Here is a 20119-nt window from a genome sequence, read left to right on the forward strand (position 1 = left end):
CAGCTCAGTGCCCCTACCAAGGCATTGCTTCTGTACTGCCTTGAAGGAAAGAGTTCTACTCAATGAATCACTCCTTCCAGCATTTTATGTTGCAAAGTGAAATAACAAAACTGAAAATGAGAAAATAATAAAGTATGTTTATTAAAAATATGACTGTTTTCTTCGCAAAATGTAATCTTAACATTTGAGATGGGCCTGAACTGAGACCCTGGATCTACTCCCAGAACACTCACTCAGAACTTTGTGGAAGTTTGGATTAAGATTGTTGCCTAAATTCGACTCAGATCAAAACCCTAAATCCCACACTCACCCACACATGGAGAACATTTGGATTCTGATTCAATCCTGATCACATGGCTCAGGTTCATTTCTGCTTAAAATCAATAGAACTGAAATGCAACAGCCGCTAGTGCCAGAGCTGGGGCACCCTGCATATATATTTATAATGTTCTAACATTCAGCTGCTATATGACCCTACAGGTCTAGAATCCAGGCCTGTTGCTGCTAGCAGGCTGGCTTACAGGACAACTGACACAGTTGCTGGTAAAAAGCACTTTATTTCCCTTCCCACAGCCATATATATACAGCACTTGTTTATTCCTTTTCTGTTGTTTATTACCCAATGTTCTCATCATACTTATCTTTGGGTTCCATTATCTTGTGGTGGTAAAGACTCTCAGGTGCTGCTTATCTCATTAGTCCTTAGTTCAGCCAAAGTTTAGTCCTCAGTCCAGCCAAAATCTTCTGGCCTTGTCCTTCAACTTGCCACCCGCAGCCCCGCCTCTTGTACTGTTATTTTCCATTACTTGGCACACATTTCTAAAACATCTGATACTCAGCATTTCCCACATCTCCCCCTTTTTGTTAAAAAGCAGCTTGAATCATCCGTGACATTCCCCAATGCATACATTGAACTATATATGGACCACACAAACAAATTATACCAATACAGATACCAATTAATAAAAGAGTGTGCTATAATGATGTTATTCATATTTTGTTCTAATTTTGCAAGTAACTCATGAACAGAGTGAGAATGATCTGACAAATTAACACAATACATACCCTCAAAATCTTCACATCCGTGTCCATGTGCTAATAACAAAAATTCACTCGCAGCACTATTATATAAAACTGCATGGCAAATGCTATCTACATCGATTAATAACTCAGTTAATATTTCAAAAATTAGATTAAACTGTTTAATACTCCAACACACTAATTTCTCTAAATTAAAAGCATTTTCCATAATAGCAACACCAGGGATGCTTAAGCAATAGAAAATCAATCGCAGCTCGATTATCTAAAATGGCATCTCTTAATTCCTGTTGTTCCATACTTAAAAGAGCATTTGCCTGTGATGTAGCATTAAGCGCTTTAACAGCAAAACAAGCAAATGCATTCAAAGTTTGCACCATATAATAAGTTGCAAAGCCAGGAATGCCTGCAACAGCATTCAGCAAAGCCAAATATTCTGAGTTACTATATAAGGTAACATCAGCGGAACACGTATTTTGCAGGGCTGTGCTTCGCCGATTTCGCTGCTGATTCTTTCCGGGCAACAAAAGGGTCATTCGGCTAAGACAACACAAGGTATTATGACTTAGATTGGCAGGAATATAACTAAAGGTTTGTTCGCCGCAGGTAAAAAACCAACCAGACGGCAAAATAATATGTCCATAATTAAAAGAAACATTAACCGCATTAGTACAATTCAAAAGGGGGGCACTTATGGTTTGGCAGCCCATGGGTACTTTTGCGCGTGTGCAATTAACCACTCGCGCACACGTTACATTATCTGCCCCGGCTGGGTACGGGGTATGTAAAGATAGGGCCCCAGGGGGCAAGGAGTAATTGGCGGGGCCCCAATTTGCCATATTCGAATACTGTGAAGACAAATTGGCATAAGCTGCAAGCATGGTGTGACTGCCAATTTCTTCGGGATGATGACATATGGTCACAAGACAAGTGCCCAGTAGTTCCCCGGCTGCCACAGAATCAGACAAACAAAAGTGTGTGACATTGGCTATCAATGCTAGACGTTCCCATAGGTTATACGTCATTCGCACGCGTAGGGGTACAAGGAGTCCCCCCTGTAACCCAAGCAATAACACTATAACAATATCGATAACCCATATCCTCACTCTGGAAATAAACAGGATATGGCCACAAGCACAACCTCCTCTGATGCTTCCCCTCCAAGCGCGGGACCTTGTTCTCCAGGCGCCGGGTTCAAGGGCGAGCGAGGTTGCTGTAGCCACGGCTACACCCACTTAGCAGGTATCCACCGAGGACCCTCATCAAGGGAGACACAAGCATAACCCCGTCCCCAGGTTAGCAATTGTGCTGGCCCCTTCCATTGTTGAGAGGCATAATCAAACCATTTCACCTTAGGTTTCTTCTGCTCATGTTCTATCCCAATACTTCCTAGATGTCTTTGCATTGGAACATGATTGTTATCAGCACTACTAGGTTGCAACCAATTAAGGACATATACCGCTTTAGCTAATCGCCCAGCTGGTGTCTGAACTACTGCATCCTGTCCAGTTTGTGCCTGCTTATCCAACATTCCTTTCAAAGTACCATGAGATCGTTCAATAATGGCCTGGCCTGTCGAATTGCCTGGCACCCCTGTTTTGTGTGTTATCCCCCACATTTGTAAAAAGGTTGCGGTGCGCCTGGCCACATACCCAGCTCCATTGTCTGTTTTTATCGATCAGGGCACCCCTACTGCAGCAAAACATGCCTGCCAATGTTTATCACATCCTTACTGCCCGTGGACACGTGGGGTGTAGCCCAGATAACTCCAGAGAAGGTGTCTACTGACACATGGATGTATTTCTGCTTTCCGAATTGGTTATATTGGGTGACATCTGACTGCCATAATGTTAAAGCCTCTAGACCTCGGGGATTAACCCCAGCGGGAAAGGTGGGTGTCAACCTATTACATTCTGAGCAAGAGGCTACAATACTTCGGGTCTGGGATATAGGTAGAGAGAATTGTCGCGCTAGGGCTTTCGCTGATTGATGGAAAAATCCATGAGACAGGCGAGCTTGCTCAAACCGATTGGGTACTACTACGGATCCCACCAGTGCATCCGCCTGATCGTTGCCCGTGCTTAAGTATCCAGGCAGGCCAGAATGGCTCCTTATATGGCCTACAAAGTATGGATACTTTCTTTCATTAAGTCGATGCAAGAGGCACAAGAGTATCTGTTGCAATGCTGGATTATGAACCTTTCCCAGCATAGCTCTCTCCAACCTGTTTACTAACCCCACGGCATATTTAGAATCACTCATCATGTTGAGCGATTCTTGGTTCCAGTGATCAAATGCCAAAAGTATAGCTAGGAGTTCTAATATCTGTACCGACCCCTCGCTAATAACCTTCTTATGGGCCCAAGTATGTCCATCCCACCAGACTACCCCTGCTCTCCCTGTTTGCCCCGCCGCATCGGTAAATACTGTTATTCCTGTCACTGGATTCTCCTGTCTCATAAGGTGTTTTTCCAACTGCAACGGGGAAGAAAACAGGCGGTGGGGAGGGTAATGACAACTTAATTGTCCCTGATAATTTGCTAGGGCAACAGCAAACACAGTGTTATACATCAACAGATGTGTAATCATCGTTTTTGAAAATGGCAACAAAATCTGATGCGGATCAATTCCTGTCATTACGGTTACTCTTTTCCGCGCTTGCCCTATTAGCATGGCTATTGCTTTAATTCTGGAAGTTACCGTACGCACATTTTTACACGGTGGGAATATCCATTCCAAACCGACTAGGGGGTCTTTATCCCTTGTACCCCACTGAAATAATAGCGCTTCCAATACTGCATCTAGGCTAAAGACCTCTACCACGAAGGGTAAGTTTTCCCGATATCTCCCGGAATAACCCTCCCCCACCTTCTGTCCTATTCGTTGTAATGCTTGCTTCTGTAGTACTGACAGTTGTCGTTTATCTCCAGGGGCTCTCCCTCCTTCTAATAAAGGAAGAAGAGGAGTTATATCCTGATTTGTGATGCCACAAAGGGGGCGAAGCCATTGCAGTTCACCTAGCAGTTTCTGTGCATCATACAGTGTGCGCACATGAGGAGAGATTTTCAACTGCTGGGGGTGTACGGTGCAGTCGGTGATCCGAAGTCCCAAATACAAAAAAGGGGCTTTAGTCTGACCTCTTTTCTTGGGGCAATCCCGTTTTAAATGACCCATCTTTCCACACTAATAACACGCCCCCTCCCTTCCTCTACGCCAATTCAACTTGGAGGTATTCAAGGCTAACGCCAAGGCGTGTGCATGAATCTTTGCCTTATCCTCCTCCTCCACCAAGGGAGCACGAGTGCAGGCTTCAATCATGTCGACTAGGGAGGCCGATTTTAGTAAAGTCACCAAAATCTTCTTACACGTGGGGTTAGCATTTTGAAGGGCTAAATCTACCCCCAATGCTGATCTGGCGTCTGGTGTTAAATTAGGGGCCCTATCCAATGCCGTCCTTAGGCGGTCCAAAAAGAGGGCAAAAGATTCGCCCACTCCCTGCGTGACTTTCAAATAGGGAGGTGACGGGGTGCCCAAATCAGGGAGCTCTTTGAATGCCTTCAATGCTAGAAGCTGAGACTGTTGTAATATTTGGGGTACCAATCGCGCCTGTAGCTGAGGCTCTTCAAATCGCCCCTGTCCCAACAACATGTCTATACTTGCTACATGGAGAGGGTCGTCCTGGGGTCTATCTAAATTAAGCACTGCCGCGTGCTCAGCCTTCTTTCTCCATGAATCCTTCCATAATAATCTCTGTGTGGGTGTTAACAACATATCTGCAAATTTCTGGGCGTCAAAGGGACACATCGCTTGCCCCGAGAATATTTGTTCTAATAACGCTTGTACATACGGATTTTTCAAGCCGTACGCCACAATAGCTTTCTGAGCCTCCCTCATCAATTTCCAGTCTAACGGCACCCAAGATTTAACCCCCTCCCTTGATACCGATACCGGGAAAGTAGCCGGCATGGCATCCAAAAATTCCCCTTCAATTATAGCATCTTTTATCAATCCATGCCAGCGCTTAATTGGGTCAGGAGATCCCGCTCCTCCCCCCCCATCCCTCCAAATCACCCCCGTCCCCCGTTCTTCTTGCCCTCGTCCAATTGAAGAACACGTAGGTGGCAGAGGTTTCACTTTTGGTTGAACCGGTTGCGTAGCGGGGGCATAAATTTTGCGATATTCTTCCTCTGCTGTCGGTCGCAACTCTCCCTCGGGAGTGAGGTGCTCCGTACAACCATAATACCCACACAACCTACAAATATGGGGCAAACGTGAGGGGTCAGGTATGCCGTGCTCTTGAAGCTGTTGCAGCAAATGCGATCGTGAAGATCCTTGCGGTCTGTTTTCCTTTCTATCCAGCTCATCCATCATCTGTTCAGCTGCAATACCTTCCTTATATAACCACCGAATTATCTGGTCCTGCGTCAAGTTATCAAACTCTCCAGTTTTAGGCAAGTCAATAATCCGAACGTGTCGGGGAGGGGCTGATGGCACAACCGCGGGCGGCAATCCTGACCCCCCTTGTAACGGGTTCTCTGGATTGCCCGATGACAATTCCCCCGACACAGGCTGATCCACGGCCATCGGTTCGCCCCGATCTGAGTCGTCATCCTTCAAGGGCAACGGTACCTCACTGGGGTCCAACCGCGCCAAAGGAATCATAGGCGTTGTTTTACCAAAAAAGTCTTTCGCTCCTACCGTGAAGGCCCCTTTCGCTGATGATTCTAATGCCTCGCGTAAGGCAATACGCGCCCCTGCCTGAGCCGCTGCGGTGGTAACGGCTCGATGAACAGTCCGCCAGATTGGGCTCAAGGCAGCCGCTTCTTTATTTCCGACCCCCACAAAGTCCCACAGGTCTTCCCCCACTGTTTTCCACACCGAGGAGTCAAACACATTCTTTGCATTAACCAGGACACCCCGTCGCTTTCCCCACCGAAGCAATTTTTGAAGAGCTTCTGGGGAAAATTTTTCTCCCTGGTTATTAAGCAGATTGCTTAAGACCTTAAACACGGCCTGCTCATCTGCTGATGCTGCCGTTCCCATTATGAGAGATATTCCCCGCCGCTCACCTTTCAGTGGGAGCTCCCCCCGCCTCAGTTGGGCGTCCCGGTTCCTCACCCGAACGGAGGACACCGGCAGCGGCGGTCCCTGCTATTTCTTCCTCTGTCCATGGTATCAAATTCACAGAATTCTATCACGTCGGAGTCACCATTTGTTGCTGCTAGCAGGCTGGCTTACAGGACAACTGACACAGTTGCTGGTAAAAAGCACTTTATTTCCCTTCCCACAGACATATATATACAGCACTTGTTTATTCCTTTTCTGTTGTTTATTACCCAATGTTCTCATCATACTTATCTTTGGGTTCCATTATCTTGTGGTGGTAAAGACTCTCAGGTGCTGCTTATCTCATTAGTCCTTAGTTCAGCCAAAGTTTAGTCCTCAGTCCAGCCAAAATCTTTTGGCCTTGTCCTTCAACTTGCCACCCGCAGCCCCGCCTCTTGTACTGTTATTTTCCATTACTTGGCACACATTTCTAAAACATCTGATACTCAGCATTTCCCACACAGGCCTGAAGAGCTAGGGACAGCTGACATCTCCAGGCTGATACCTAGCAGCAGTTGTAACCAGCTTGTGCTCCACTTTCCTTGACCACTGTGGACACAGACCATGGGAAGTTCCACCTCAAGAGTTTGATTGGACAGCAGCCTCATGGCACCTGATTCACTCCCTTCCCTATATAAACCCACAGGGCATTCCAGGAAGTGTCCAGGCAACAGTGTGGCTTTCCTGTAGCTGCCATGACTGTTTCTGCTCCTGAATTCCTCAGCTCTGCCATCGGCTTGATTTGGATTGCACCTCCTGACTCAGATCCTAAAACCTGACTTGGACTCTGACCCTTGGAATTGACTCTAGCCTGGAACCCAAATACAAACTCCTTGGCTCCTCTCAGCCTCAGGTTTGCCCCTACCCTGCCCCTTGGCCCTGATTGAGCTTGTTGGGATCCTGACAGCTACACCAGTGTCTTGATTGACCATTTACTGAACACTTTAAATAAACTCTGCAGGAGTCCATCAATAACCAGGACAGTTTACACTGGATAAAAAGTATACATTTAAGAGTGTATCGGATGTATTAGTTGTTCATTTTCTTTTTAATTTAAATAGGAATAAGAGACCATAAATAATTAGGATTCACCAGGTCTGCCTGCATGCTATTCTAGAGGGCCTGGTTCATTGGATGACTTGCGATAACCACCAATTTACGACATGGCTGGTTGATGCAGAGGTGGCTCTTGGAGCTCTAAAATCTGTGGCTGAAGGGCAAAGCCCACTTCAAAGGAGACTCCCAATTAGTGTGACAGGGCTCTGTGGCTGTTTTAGGTCCTGATCTTGCAACTGGCTCTGTCTGTGTGGAGCTCAGAACAAGTTCATGGGATGGCTTTAGTGAATAAGTGACATGCTTTGCCTAATCTGAGGCAGAGTAAAGGTCAATATGCTTTCTGCTGCTCCTCTCTGGGAAGAGCCTTGTTCATCAGGCCTTGGACCACCTTCCAGCCATCAGGTGAGTCAAGGGAGGGGAAGAGGCAATCTATTGGGATTCTCCTGCATGCAAATGGAGGATGGAGGGGAGGGAAGAGAGAAGTCCGGCTCTTTCCCCTTCCCAGCTGTAGACAGGGGAGACAGTAAGCACAGGAAAAGAGATGGAAAGGGAGCACAGAAAAGAAACTGAAGGGATTTATACTGAAAGGGAAGAAGGGAGAATTTATATACTGAATATATTTATACTGAAAAGGAAGAAGGGAAAGAGAGCAAGGAGGTTTCTAAGAATGCCTGGGGACCCCAAAATCATATAGCCCTGCCCATTCCCATCTTACAATGAGGTTATTGAACATGGAGCTCAGTGGTGCCATTAGCGGTAACATGCTGGTGAGAGGATGTGGTAAACTGCAGCACTGGTTGTGTCTGTGGTAAAAAGTAGGCATTTAAAATGTGCAAAACACCACCATGTTATCACAAGTAACTGGATGTTGGCCACTGCTCAGAGCAAGTCTCCCAAGGTGAGAAACTCAAGCCCTGCTGTGATGCCCAAAAGCTCTGATTCGCTGCCTTGTAAAAGCCTGAAAACATTAAGTAAGGTGGGGTGAGTTGTGCCCCTGCTTTAGGGAGCAGCCAGCTTCGTGTTTGTCTGGCTTTGGGTTCTTGTGCTAAGGTTCTGGATTTTAAGAAATCTAGTGTTATGGCCTTCCAGCAAGAGTATTTTTTGGTTTTATCTCCCTTCTCTGTTTGCACGCTGTGAACATAATCCCAAATTTATTATGTTTACAATCTCATGATTTTAAAGCCAATATCATGGTTTTGGGGCCTGAAACATGATTTTTGAATGTTTGGGATTGGCAATGCTGAAAACACACATTTCTCTCTGCGTGCCCTGGTCCTAATTATTCAACGCTGCTGCTTCTCACCCCAGTTACAAGTAAAATAGAATAAAGTGTTATTACTGCCACAGCATTGTAGACAGACTAGCTGGGAAAATGTTATATAAATAAGAGTCTAGCAACATTTGAAACAGGAACAAATATGGGTGATTAAAGAAGAAAATCCACGTAGTTGCAATAGTATTTCCCTTTTTAAAAAAAATTGCTTAATTTCCTGTGTTCCTTCCCCCAAATACAAAACAACTAATATACATCAATGTTGTGGTGGGAAGAGGAAGGGTGTGTATTTATAGTTTACTTGCTAGAGCTGGTTGGAAAATGTTTTTTCCCACCTCCTGGAAAATTTCAATTTCTCAGTGAAAAATTGACAAACTAGATCAATGCTGGTGCTGCAAGGGAGTTGCAGTTTGGGAGTATTGTGCTGTTGTGTGTGGTAGGCCAGGCTACCTGACTGGACTATGTATCTCACAGTGGCGGATTTAGAGTTAGTGGGGCCCTATGCTCAGCTTCATTTTTGGGGGCCCCTGACGGGACCCAGCCAAGAAAAAGAACATTCTCTCTTCTCTTCCCCGCCTCTGTTTTTCATTCTATTTTTCTTCATCCTCCTCCTATATTATAAGTAATAGGAAGTAAATGAAAATAAATTGTTTTTGTAGTCTAACTTTTTTTTCACAGACCACTTGAAAAGTGCTGAGGGTCTCAGCGGACCACTTAATGATCTTTCCAAATATTGTTTTTACCGTTAGCTAACTATTGTAAAGGGCTTTAGATAAGAGCGCTTTATTAAAAAAACAAAAAACAAAAACCTTTCCTCGGTCCACCTGAATAGAGATCTTGGATCACAGTTTGAGAACTTCTGGTCTAGATGAAAGCTTGTATTTGCATTAAACTAACATGAAAAACGTGTAAAAATAAAATGTATTGGATGATGCATGAATGGAAAAATAAAAGTTAACTTCCTCTGAAGAAACTTATTCAATTTGAAAAAAAATATTTATTCAGATAGCTTGTTTTCTACACTTTTTCTTTACAAAATCATCAATTAAGTCATCATAAGTAATATTTCGTAAAGAGGCACTTTCAATTGTCAATATTGCTGAACTTGTCAAATGTTCCTGACTCATCGTATTTCACAAACAGTTTTTAACTCATTTCAGTACAGAACAAGAATGTTCACCAGAAGCATTTTTGATAGGTATTGTTAAAAATATTTTCAGAAAGGTTTCTATGTTTGGAAAGGTTGTCCTGCAAACTGTCACGTACAAGTCTATACAAATCAACTGGTGATCTCGAAGCACAGACCTCATCATTTTCGATAAAATGAATGAAATGTTTCACTTCATCTTCAAAAACATTTATGTCTATGTCCTCTGGGTAGAATTCACTTAATTTCTTACTATAGTGGCTTTTAGCATTTTTGTCCATACTTCTGTCAAAAAACACGCAAAATAAATCAACAGTTTTCTTTAGAGATTCACCTCAACTCTGCAATTGAACTATTATTGTGTCACAAATAACATAGACTGTCTCAACGATGATCTTCTCTTTCCCTTTTAAATTGATTTCGCTGTCTCTAGTTTCATCGAAAAATAATTTCCTGGTTTTTTTACGCTTCTCATCAGATATATCAGAGGAACCTATATTTTCTGTTAATGTTAGTGCCTCTGCTTCCACTGAGCTATAGTCATTTCAAACTTCCATGACAAAACTTGTAAATGAGGCTAACAATTGTACAGCATTCAATAAATTTGTATCAACCTTTTGCAGCGATTTGCTGATGGCCTGAATATTTTCCTGCCATATTTGCGGCGTTATCAAAGCTCTGCCCATGACAGTTTTTGATATCCAAACCTAAATTTGCAATGATTTCCAAAGCATTTGTCTCTAGACATTCATAAGTGTTGGATTTTAGCGGGACAAAACAAAGAAATCGCTCTACTACTTCACCATTGCCCGTCACATACCTTAAAATTAACGTTAATTGGTCTACATGACTCACATCTGCTGTTAAATAGACTTTTATGAAATAGTACTTGGAATTCTTTACTTCATCAGTGAATTGGTTTCTGAGCTGTTCTGCAGTTATAGTGATGAATTCATTGTAGGTTTGGTGCATTAAAAAGTTGGTCTTCCCTGAGTCACAATACTGATAATTTTTCAAATGTTCATTGAGAAAATTGTCAAATTCACTAAGATATTCAAGGCAGGTTAAAAAAATTACCTTTTCGATTTGACAATGATGACTCATCATGTCCTTTTAGAGATAGTCCCAAAGAAGACAGCAGTTTGACTGTGGCAACAACACGTCGCAGCACTTTCCTCCAATAAGAACACTCCTTTTCAAACTGAGCCGGTAACACAGAATCAATTCTTCCAGATACTTTACACTTTTGAATGAACTTACACATGGCATTAATCTAAGCTTTGGAAATCTCATGATTAGCAACGTCTTGTAATATTTCTCCAGTTAGAGTGCCCGTTGACAAATGTTTATTTTCCTTTACTATGGTCAGGGAATAATTTGCAAACATAACAGGAGACTGTCTTTGTGGTTTCCGAAAAAATCAACCAATTTCTCATTTCTGTCATCCCATTTTTCTTCATCCTCAGAAAATGGGAATCATGAAGACCTCTAAATTGCTTTCGTCCTCCAAGGACGAAAAGCTCATACTCTTTTCTCAAATTTTCCATATTACCTAAGTTTTTTGGTTTATTTACTAAGAAAAATTCTATCATATCCAATGAAACAGATTTTGGCCATAATGTAATGTCTTCAAGATAGGTTTCTTCTCTTACTTCAACAAAATTACCAATATTTTGTAGTTCCATTGACACTTCAAAGTCCACTTGTTCAACTTTTGCAGTCGTTGTGGTATCCCCACAGCTCAGCAAGCGATCAGATAATTCAGATGTGTCCTTGCCCATACTTTTTGATGAATGTCCACTATTTAATACTTCAAGCTTTTTAAAATAAGATGACAAACTATCTTTTTGCTTAGCTTCGTCTTCTTGCCTCACCTTCATTTTCTTGTGTTTTTGACTGCCAGACTCATAGTGTCACTTCATTATTGCTAAAAAACTGACCTTGATTTTAGGCAGATTAAGAATGTCTGAAAGAGCAGAGGTATAGCCATAGGTGGACCTAGGTCAGCCATGGACCACCCAATTAGGTTTAACACCAGTGGCACTGGAACGTTTTTAATAGTGGGGTGCTGAAAGCCAGCTCCTGTCCCTCCCAGGCACGTGTCCAGACCAAGGTGCAGGTCGCAGGGCTGCAGCCAGGACCATAGGCACAGGAACTAGGGGTGTGGGCAGGGCTGCTGACAGAATTGCCAGGCCCCTGGGCAAAGTGTGGGGGGCTGGCTCTGGGCCCCCAGAAGGGGCAGGGCCTCAGGTGGAAGGGGTGGGGCTGGGGGCCCAGCACATGAGCAGAGCCACCATGGAGCTGGAGAAGAAGACAGAAGAGGAGAAACCAAGATCTCCATGGCCACCAAGGACAGCTTTGGGCGCCCTCGTGGCCCCACACTGGCTGGCCCAGAGAAGCCCGCAGAGACCCGTGTAGGCTGAATAGTGGGGGGCACAGTTCCATCGGCGGCCACCTGAGTGCCCTGCTGCCTCTGTGTGCTCATCTCTGTTTGCCTCCCCTAGCTGGTCCCCCCTGCCCGTGGGCTCTGTGCCAGTTCTGGTGGTCAGACCCATTTCCACCCCCACCCCATGTGCAGCACCCACCCGCCACTCACCAGGCAGGAGATCAGGGAGGGAGGCTCACCTGCAGCCTCAGGAGAGCAGGTGGGAGGTACGGGTGGCGGTGAGCAGCACGAACACGGGCCGGAGGACTCAGGAGGAGCAGGGGACAGCCACGATGCCGGTGACCAGAGAGAAGCGGCGGTTTCCCCTTCAAAGTGCCGCTTCTCTCCAGCCAGCTGCATGGCTGCTCTGTGCTCCTCCTGCATCCTCTGGCCCGGGTTCACGCTGCTTGCCACCACCCATACCTCCCGCCTGCTCCCCTGAGGCTGCAGGTGAGCCTTGCTCCCTGCTCTCCTGTCCCCCACCGATCCTGCCCCCGCTGTCCACCCCTCACTCCCATGGAGCAGGCTGTCCAAATGCCCAGCCTTGGGGACCCCTGTCATTGGGGGACCCCGTACCAGGGCATGGTATGTTTCACAGTAAATGTGCCCCGGTATCCCATGATGTACCACAGTTTCCCCCACTTGGTAAGGGGAGTCAATGCATCATGGCAGTTGTATGGCCGTAATACATCCTGGAAGATGTAGTCAGATTAGGGAGCCTGGCCCATAGAGGTCAATGGTGTTATGCTTATAAGACACATACAGGATCTTTTTCAGGGGAAAAGGCTATACACCATGTTTATTGAAGATACAACAATTAGCATATGAATTCAATCACCACACACACACACACACACACTCTGTCCCATCCGTCGATGTTATAGTTACCAGTCCAGAGTCGAGATCAATCTAGTGGCCAGCTAGGTGATCACGGGTAGGTAGGAGCCGGGTTCCATTGGTCACGACACGATGCTCCAGGGAAGTCTTGGCAGGACAAACTCAAAGTTTCATGGCAAGGCACCCTGTTTATATAGTGATTTTTCCTTCATTGGGACCAATGAGTTTTGCACCGTCATACTGTAATCAATTGTTGTTTGACGAGTGCTTGTTTTCTTAAATTGTCCTTCTCATCGTTTATCACAGCTATCTTGTCCCTATTGATAGGTGCCTGTCTCATCTTTAGAGTCATCAATCTGCCTTCCTCTGACATTTCAATAGGGGCATGTTGCAGCCTCCTGGTGCCCTTGCGTCTGTCTCCAGCTCCTACCTTGTACATCTGGCTCAGTGATGGCCTTCACACTTATCTCTTTACACACATTCCTTAGTCACACACAATACAGAATTAATTTACACAGAACATTTTGAACAGGAACATCAAATTGCAATGCACAAGAAAACAATCATGGCATTCTTTTACTTATTTTAAATTGCTAAACCTACAACAAAATAGTGACCTTAAAACTGTTACTGCCTTGAAACCAGCCTAGATTCCACAGATTCCAGCTGATGCATCTTTACCAAATGGCCCATTAGGCCATTCCTTTTTGCTATTCAGAAAGAGTGGCTGGCAGGATATGGTCAAATCATACACCATTACATTTAATACATGCGACATTATTACTCTTTATCCTTCTTTCTGAATTATACAAAATACAAGCATAAAGTCATAGAATCATAGAATCATAGAATATCAGGGTTGGAAGGGACCCCAGAAGGTCATCTAGTCCAACCCCCTGCTCAAAGCAGGACCAAGTCCCAGTTAAATCATCCTAGCCAGGGCTTTGTCAAGCCTGACCTTAAAAACCTCTAAGGAAGGAGATTCTACCACCTCCCTAGGTAACGCATTCCAGTGTTTCACCACCCTCTTAGTGAAAAAGTTTTTCCTAATATCCAATCTAAACCTCCCCCATTGCAACTTGAGACCATTACTCCTCGTTCTGTCATCTGCTACCATTGAGAACAGTCTAGAGCCATCCTCTTTGAAACCCCCTTTCAGGTAGTTGAAAGCAGCTATCAAATCCCCCCTCATTCTTCTCTTCTGCAGACTAAACAATCCCAAAGTCCTACTACTACATGAGGCAGTATGAGGCACTGTGGCAGCATTTCAGTATCAAAATATTTTGGAGATTGACTGTAATGTGTTTTTGGATGAAAAGTGAAAATGTTTTGGTTTTCAGGCATTCTGTTTTTTTGATGAAAGATAAAATTTCCATGGAAAACACACACTTTCCATGGAAAAATTTCTTTATTTGAAAACACATTTTCCCTCACACAGGGTCAATGGAAACCTTTCAGCTACCCCCATTACTCTGCTTAGTACTGGCACTTAGCTTTCATAGATCAGAAAGAGTCTGTGTGGAGTCACTCCCATTGTTGTGGAAAGTAGTGGCGATGCGGCTGCAGAAACTCAGGGCTGTCTTCCATTTTGGAAGGTAGATTTCTGGAATATACAGTGCTAACTGCAGCTTACAGTGGGCTCTGATTGCCCGACTGTGTAAAGTGTAAATAAAAATAATGTAGTGGTCAAATACAAGCTCATTGTGCCTTAATAAGAATCACAGAAGGTCTAGGGAAGGGCTTAATAGCCATGAAATAGCTGGCCCGGTTAATACTAGATTTGATATTATACATTCACATGGAAGGAGAGTTACATATTTAGGCCAGGATTCTGAGTTGCACCTCCCAGAAATGCAGCCTGGTCCATGAGGTTCCAGGGAGGAGAAGGGAGAGAGTGAGCAGGTAAAAGTGGCTTTAAGCCATCATTTGAAAACTTCTGTTCTTACCTTACCACAGGCTGATGTGGCCCTTGGTGTAAGGTAAAGCGCAACAAGGAGCTGTCATCTCCCTCCTCCTGCCCCCCCCCCCATAGTGGTGTATATTACAGGGACTCCCCTCCTGTTCCCAGCCCTGCTCGTGCCCTGTGGCCCTTAACATATCCAACCAGCTCCAGCATGAGGACACTTGGGATAGCCCGATGCAGTGCCTGCACTTGGGGCATTCTCCCCCTGCTGGCTGTAGAGCTTTTATAGCACTTGTTGTAGGGCAACAGCGGGTGCCAAAATCTGCCCTTAATCTACGGCAGGTAATAAGTACTTTATCTGATCCTGGCGGAGTGCTTTATCTATTCACACTCCACATTGCAGTATGTAGTGGGTTGGCTGCTGGCTAGGCCTGATCCTATGGGGTGAGTGTTGATCCAGGCTAGTCCTCAGGGTTGAGAGAATCTGTGCTAGTGAGTCATGTTGCCTTAAATTGGCTGTGTTAATGTCACAGTTGGTAGGTTTTAAGCTTAAAGTAACTGAATTATCACACACTATCTTAGCATTATGATGGTTCTGAAAGAGAGCTAACGTCTTTGCATGAGGGTTGCTTGTTATTGAGAGCATGATTCAAAGCCCACTGAAGTCAGTGGAAAGATTTCAAGTGAATTCAGAAGACTTTGGATCAGGCTCTAAATACATAAAGAACATATTGGAGATGGGAGCACAGAATACAGAATGAGCAGAAATGCACGTAAGCGTGCAATGTAAACAAACTCTCTTGGTTATTGGTTACCTTTATAGTGGAGATGTGTTAAAAAAGTGGTGATAACAGCAGCACTTTTACTACTAGAGCCATGAACATTGTGCAAGCAAAGCAAATGTGGTTATTTTGGGGGAAGTGGGGTATGAGACTTCTCCTGGTATGAGACATTTCTGAGATTTCAACCAAGTGTCACTGTAGTAAAAATGAGCATCTGTAAATGGAACCAGAATTTTTAATCCAGCAGAACACTTGCCCTCTTGTAGCACCTTCCCTCCAAGGCTCTCCAAGTACAGTACACCAAATTTGGTGAAATTAGCTTCATAAAATCCCTGGGCAATTCCTGTTTCACAGAGAGGTAAATGAAGATATAGAAGGCTGGTAGTATCATTCGTCCCTGACAAGTGTAACTAAGGGCATGTCTACACAGCCCCACTGCTCAGACTACAGGAGTGTGTGAATAGCAATGCACACCAAAGTGCTGCACTATAACTCCCTCATGTGAACATTGCAGGTGTGAATTAAAAGGTTCCTAGTTCACGTTAATGTAATTGGAAGAGGATTATATTAATGCAAACTAGGAACCTTTTAGTTCATGCCTGGAGCAACCATGCGAGGGAGTTACAGTGCAGCACTTCGGTGTGCACTGCTGTTCACCCACTGCTGTAGTCTGAGGGCCTGAGCCTATATCCATTGACATTTAATGGGAAGACTCCTATTGATTCAATAGGCACAGAATCAGGCTCTATGTGTCAGGTGTACACGCAAAATGGAAGTGATTACATTATCAAGTGTGTCTTCTTTGCTCATGTCCAACCACATTTCATGCGTGTGCACAGAGCTTTCCTAACATTTATTTTTAACCTCTTTACTTTGATATAATTGTCTTTGCCTGGGAGAGACTTCTCATTTTACCCCTGGGTGTTTCCTCTTTTTTCCTGCACATTCATCATTTTTAAAAAGGAACTATTTGCTTTGGGGGAAAGGGCAGAGATCTCTTATCTGGCTTGTTTAAACATTTAGACCAAAATTTTCAAAGTAATCGAAGATATCTGGACACCCAATTCCCATTAGAATGAATGGAGAATGGGTGTCCACATGCCTGTAGACCAGTGGTCTCCAAACTGGGGTGCACGCACCCCAGAGGGGGCACGAGATGATCCCAGGGGGTGCACGAGATGATCTCAGGGGATGTGCGGCAGCAGGAGCGCCGCCGGATGGCACTCCGCCTTTTTTTTTCTTCAGTGGCAGCTCTGCACATCCACAGCTAGTGTTCCCCTCTGGCGGCCCGCCTGCGGCAGGTCTTCCATTCTTCTTCCGTCAGCAGCATGTCTGCGGCAGGTCTTCCGGTCTTCACCTTGGGGGGTGCGCTAGCCAAAAAGTTTGGAGACCACTGCTCTAGTCAATGTCTAAAACATCAGCTGTAATATTTTGATTAAATCGAGTGCATTTAATTAGAAATTTCTATTTCATTATTAATCTGTGATGGTTACACAATTGCAAAAATGGGATAGTAGTAAAATTACATGTAAAGAAGAAAATATTCCAGGTGGTTCTGCGGCTTTAAAGTATCATGTTTATAGGTGGGTTCAGATCCTAACTTCCTTGCGGTTCAGTGGGTGATGAGCTCCAGAAATTGGGTCCCAGTTCTCCAACTGACGCTGCATAGGCAGATCTCTGAGCCCTCCCACAGCCCCATGAAAGCCAATGAATACAGCTAGTTGAAAAATGGGAACTTTTTTTTGTGGAAAAAAAAATTTCTGTTCAAAATTAGACATTTTTTTGGACCAGCTGTATCAACGAGGATCCATGAAAATGCAGGGGTCCACCGAAGTGGGCTCATTTTGCAGGACTGGATCCTTGGTTTTGTCAGACACTGACTCAGCTGTATTGGAACTCTGAAGAGATTAAGATTCTAATTGCACTACTTCTTGTTACTCATTACATTTACCTATATACTGTTCATATGTTATTGTGTTGCCACTTATTCGGATCATTTTTATAAGTGCAATGTATAAAATATGTTAGCTGACTCTTGGGCAGGTAGTACAGGCCATAAATCCAACAGATCTAAAACTGCTCCTTACACACACAGACTTTAGACAGAAAAGTTGAAATCTGTAAATACTTTAGGGTTCACATGTATCCTTGGTTCCAGAAAACTGTGGTGAAGGAGTTGCTTTAATCTCTTAAAAACAGTCCAATGTGATATTTAAAGTGATTGGCAGGGCATGATTAACAATCATATATTTACAATGCACTGAATATGGCCCATTTCCATATTCATACTCTTGAATAGCTGGTGTGAACTCAATCATTAAGTTTATAACTTAAATGATGACGCTTTCAAAAATATCCCAACCTACTTATCCCCGCTCCAGATATGTCTTCTGTGTGTCAGCTTTTAGTCAACAAAGTATTTATTCAACAAAGCATGTGCTGCAGTGCTTGGCTGAATTGGGGCTTAGGGCTGTAAGGCCGTGATCCACAGCCATTGAAGTCAATGGAAGGACTCCTTTTGATTTTTAGTGGGTTTTGGATCAGGAAACAACTTAAAGTCAGTCTCTGTCCTCATTTTTACATATTGTATAGTGCTGAGCATATTGTAGGTAAAAAAAAAATAATAATTAAAAAGAACTGTTTAAAACCATTAGTATTTTATTAGCTATTCATTAACAAATAAAATAACTTGTAGCAACCAGCAATAAGTAATCCAGAAATAAAAAAAAATTCTTTACATTCTTTCTAAAATGCTTTAGAAATGTACTAGGTGCTTCCCATGATACATAAGAAGAGGTTCTTGCCCCAAAGAGCTTTCAAACCAAAAATATACTTATATACAGTATAACAGAACATGCTGCTGTATCAGAAAGAGTGGAAAAACAAAGGCATTCCTCAGTTTATACTGGTCTCTAAGAGTAATTCAATGTACAGTATATCAAATATTCCCCATTACTATCAATCAGCTGGATCATTGACTTTACAGAGATTGCTTTTTCCTTAAAAGTGTGCATGTGTGTGCATAGTGGTATATTTATATTCACAAACACACTTTTATTGTCTACATTTCTATCAAATTATCTGTCCTTAAATTCTTCTTTTCTTCCTGGTGCTGTTTTTTTCTTTTTTTCTTAATTCCGCTGCAATATTGTTTTAACGTGTTGTTCAGTTGTCCTCATTAAAGCTGTACTTTTAAAAGATAATTAATGCTGAGCAAAAGAAATACCTGGCATTCAGGTACACTCACATGTTATATTTGACTCTCATCTTTTCATGGGCTGCATATTTATTCCTACTTACTGTATTTTCCACTCCATGCATCTGATGAAGTGGGTTATATCTCACGAAAGCTTATGCCCAAATAAATCTGTTAGTCTCTAAGGTGCCACAAGGACTCCTCATTGTTTTTACTGATACAGACTAACATGGCTATCCCTCTGAAGCCTGGAGAAAGTGTATTTCTAAAGGTATGCTAACAAAACCTTTCACAGAAGGGCAGAGGCATCCTGGTCACTGGTATTCTGGGTCTGGTTGCTGCCTAGCATGCTTTCTGAAGTGGTAGTTAGAGAGCTAGCCTGGTACTGGCGGCAGGGCCCACAGAGGCACATGAATGAGCAGCACTTTAGAAACAAATGACAAAGGTACTTCCTGAATTTTTCCCCAGCAAAAGCATAGATAACTGGGTTGAGACAACAGTGACTGAATGCTAGTGTTTCAGTCGCATGCATTGCATAGTCCATAAATTCGTGGCATTGGTTAATCAATTTATAGTGTCTTAAAGTTTCCAGAAAAATCAGTACATTGTATGGGGTCCAAAAGAGGAAAAACACAACCACCACCACTAAAATTAGTTTGATGGCTCTTTTTTTTTTGTGATTTTTGCAGGAGAGCAATGTCCTGATGATCCCAAAATAGCAAAAGCTTATGACACAGGCTGGGATAAGGAACCCTAAGACATTCATTGCCACATTGCAGAAAATAGGCCAGATTTCCTTAAGTTCATCAGGGTACCTAGCGGTGCATTGTTCCTCTGTCTCCTGGGTGAACACAAATTGTGGCACTGAGACTAAAATGGCCACCACCCACACCCCAAGAATGGTAAGAGAGCCATGGCTGACTGTTCTGGCTTTCAGAGAAAATGCTGCCCGAACTATGGCCAGGTATCTATTGATGCTTATGACAGTAATGAAAAACATGCCCCCAAAGAAACCCACATAATAAAGCGAGGAGATGATTTTGCATGGAATGTTCCCAAGCGTCCATCCACGCATCACATAGAAAGTCCAGAAAGGAAGAGAGATCACGAAGAGCAGGTCCGAGATAGCCAAGTTCAAGAGAAAAATGTCTGTGATGCTCTTCTGTCGGCTGCCCTTCACGATGGCAAAAACCACCAGGAGGTTCCCCACGAGGCCAAGAACAAACACAGGGGCATATAAGGCTGGCAGAAATACTTTCCCAAATGCCTGGATGTTTACTTGGTCACAAACAGCAGCTGCTTCATCATAGGTAAATTCAGTCGTCACCTCAGGGAATTCCTGAGTCATGATGAGTG

At 43.7% G+C, this 20119-nt stretch overlaps 2 protein-coding genes across 2 annotated transcripts; both read right to left on the reverse strand.

Annotated features, from left to right (window-relative positions):
• Window positions 1–496: 496 nt before the first annotated feature.
• LOC119850464 (endogenous retrovirus group K member 19 Gag polyprotein-like) lies at window positions 497–6307 on the reverse strand. The gene is made up of 2 exons (XM_038388487.1): window positions 3969–6307; window positions 497–2223 (listed from the first exon to the last, which is right to left on the reverse strand). The coding sequence occupies exon 1, from the start codon at window positions 6079–6081 to the stop codon at window positions 4222–4224; it is 1860 nt and encodes a 619-aa protein (XP_038244415.1). The 5' UTR covers window positions 6082–6307; the 3' UTR covers window positions 497–2223; window positions 3969–4221.
• Window positions 6308–18707: 12400 nt separating this feature from the next.
• On the reverse strand, window positions 18708–20111 carry CX3CR1 (C-X3-C motif chemokine receptor 1). The gene has a single exon (XM_038391449.2). It carries the CDS (start codon window positions 20109–20111, stop codon window positions 19053–19055), a length of 1059 nt encoding a protein of 352 aa, XP_038247377.1. The 3' UTR covers window positions 18708–19052.
• Window positions 20112–20119: the final 8 nt, after the last annotated feature.

The sequence above is a fragment of the Dermochelys coriacea genome, chromosome 2 (genome assembly GCF_009764565.3).
Source record: "Dermochelys coriacea isolate rDerCor1 chromosome 2, rDerCor1.pri.v4, whole genome shotgun sequence".
NCBI lineage: Eukaryota > Metazoa > Chordata > Testudines > Dermochelyidae > Dermochelys > Dermochelys coriacea.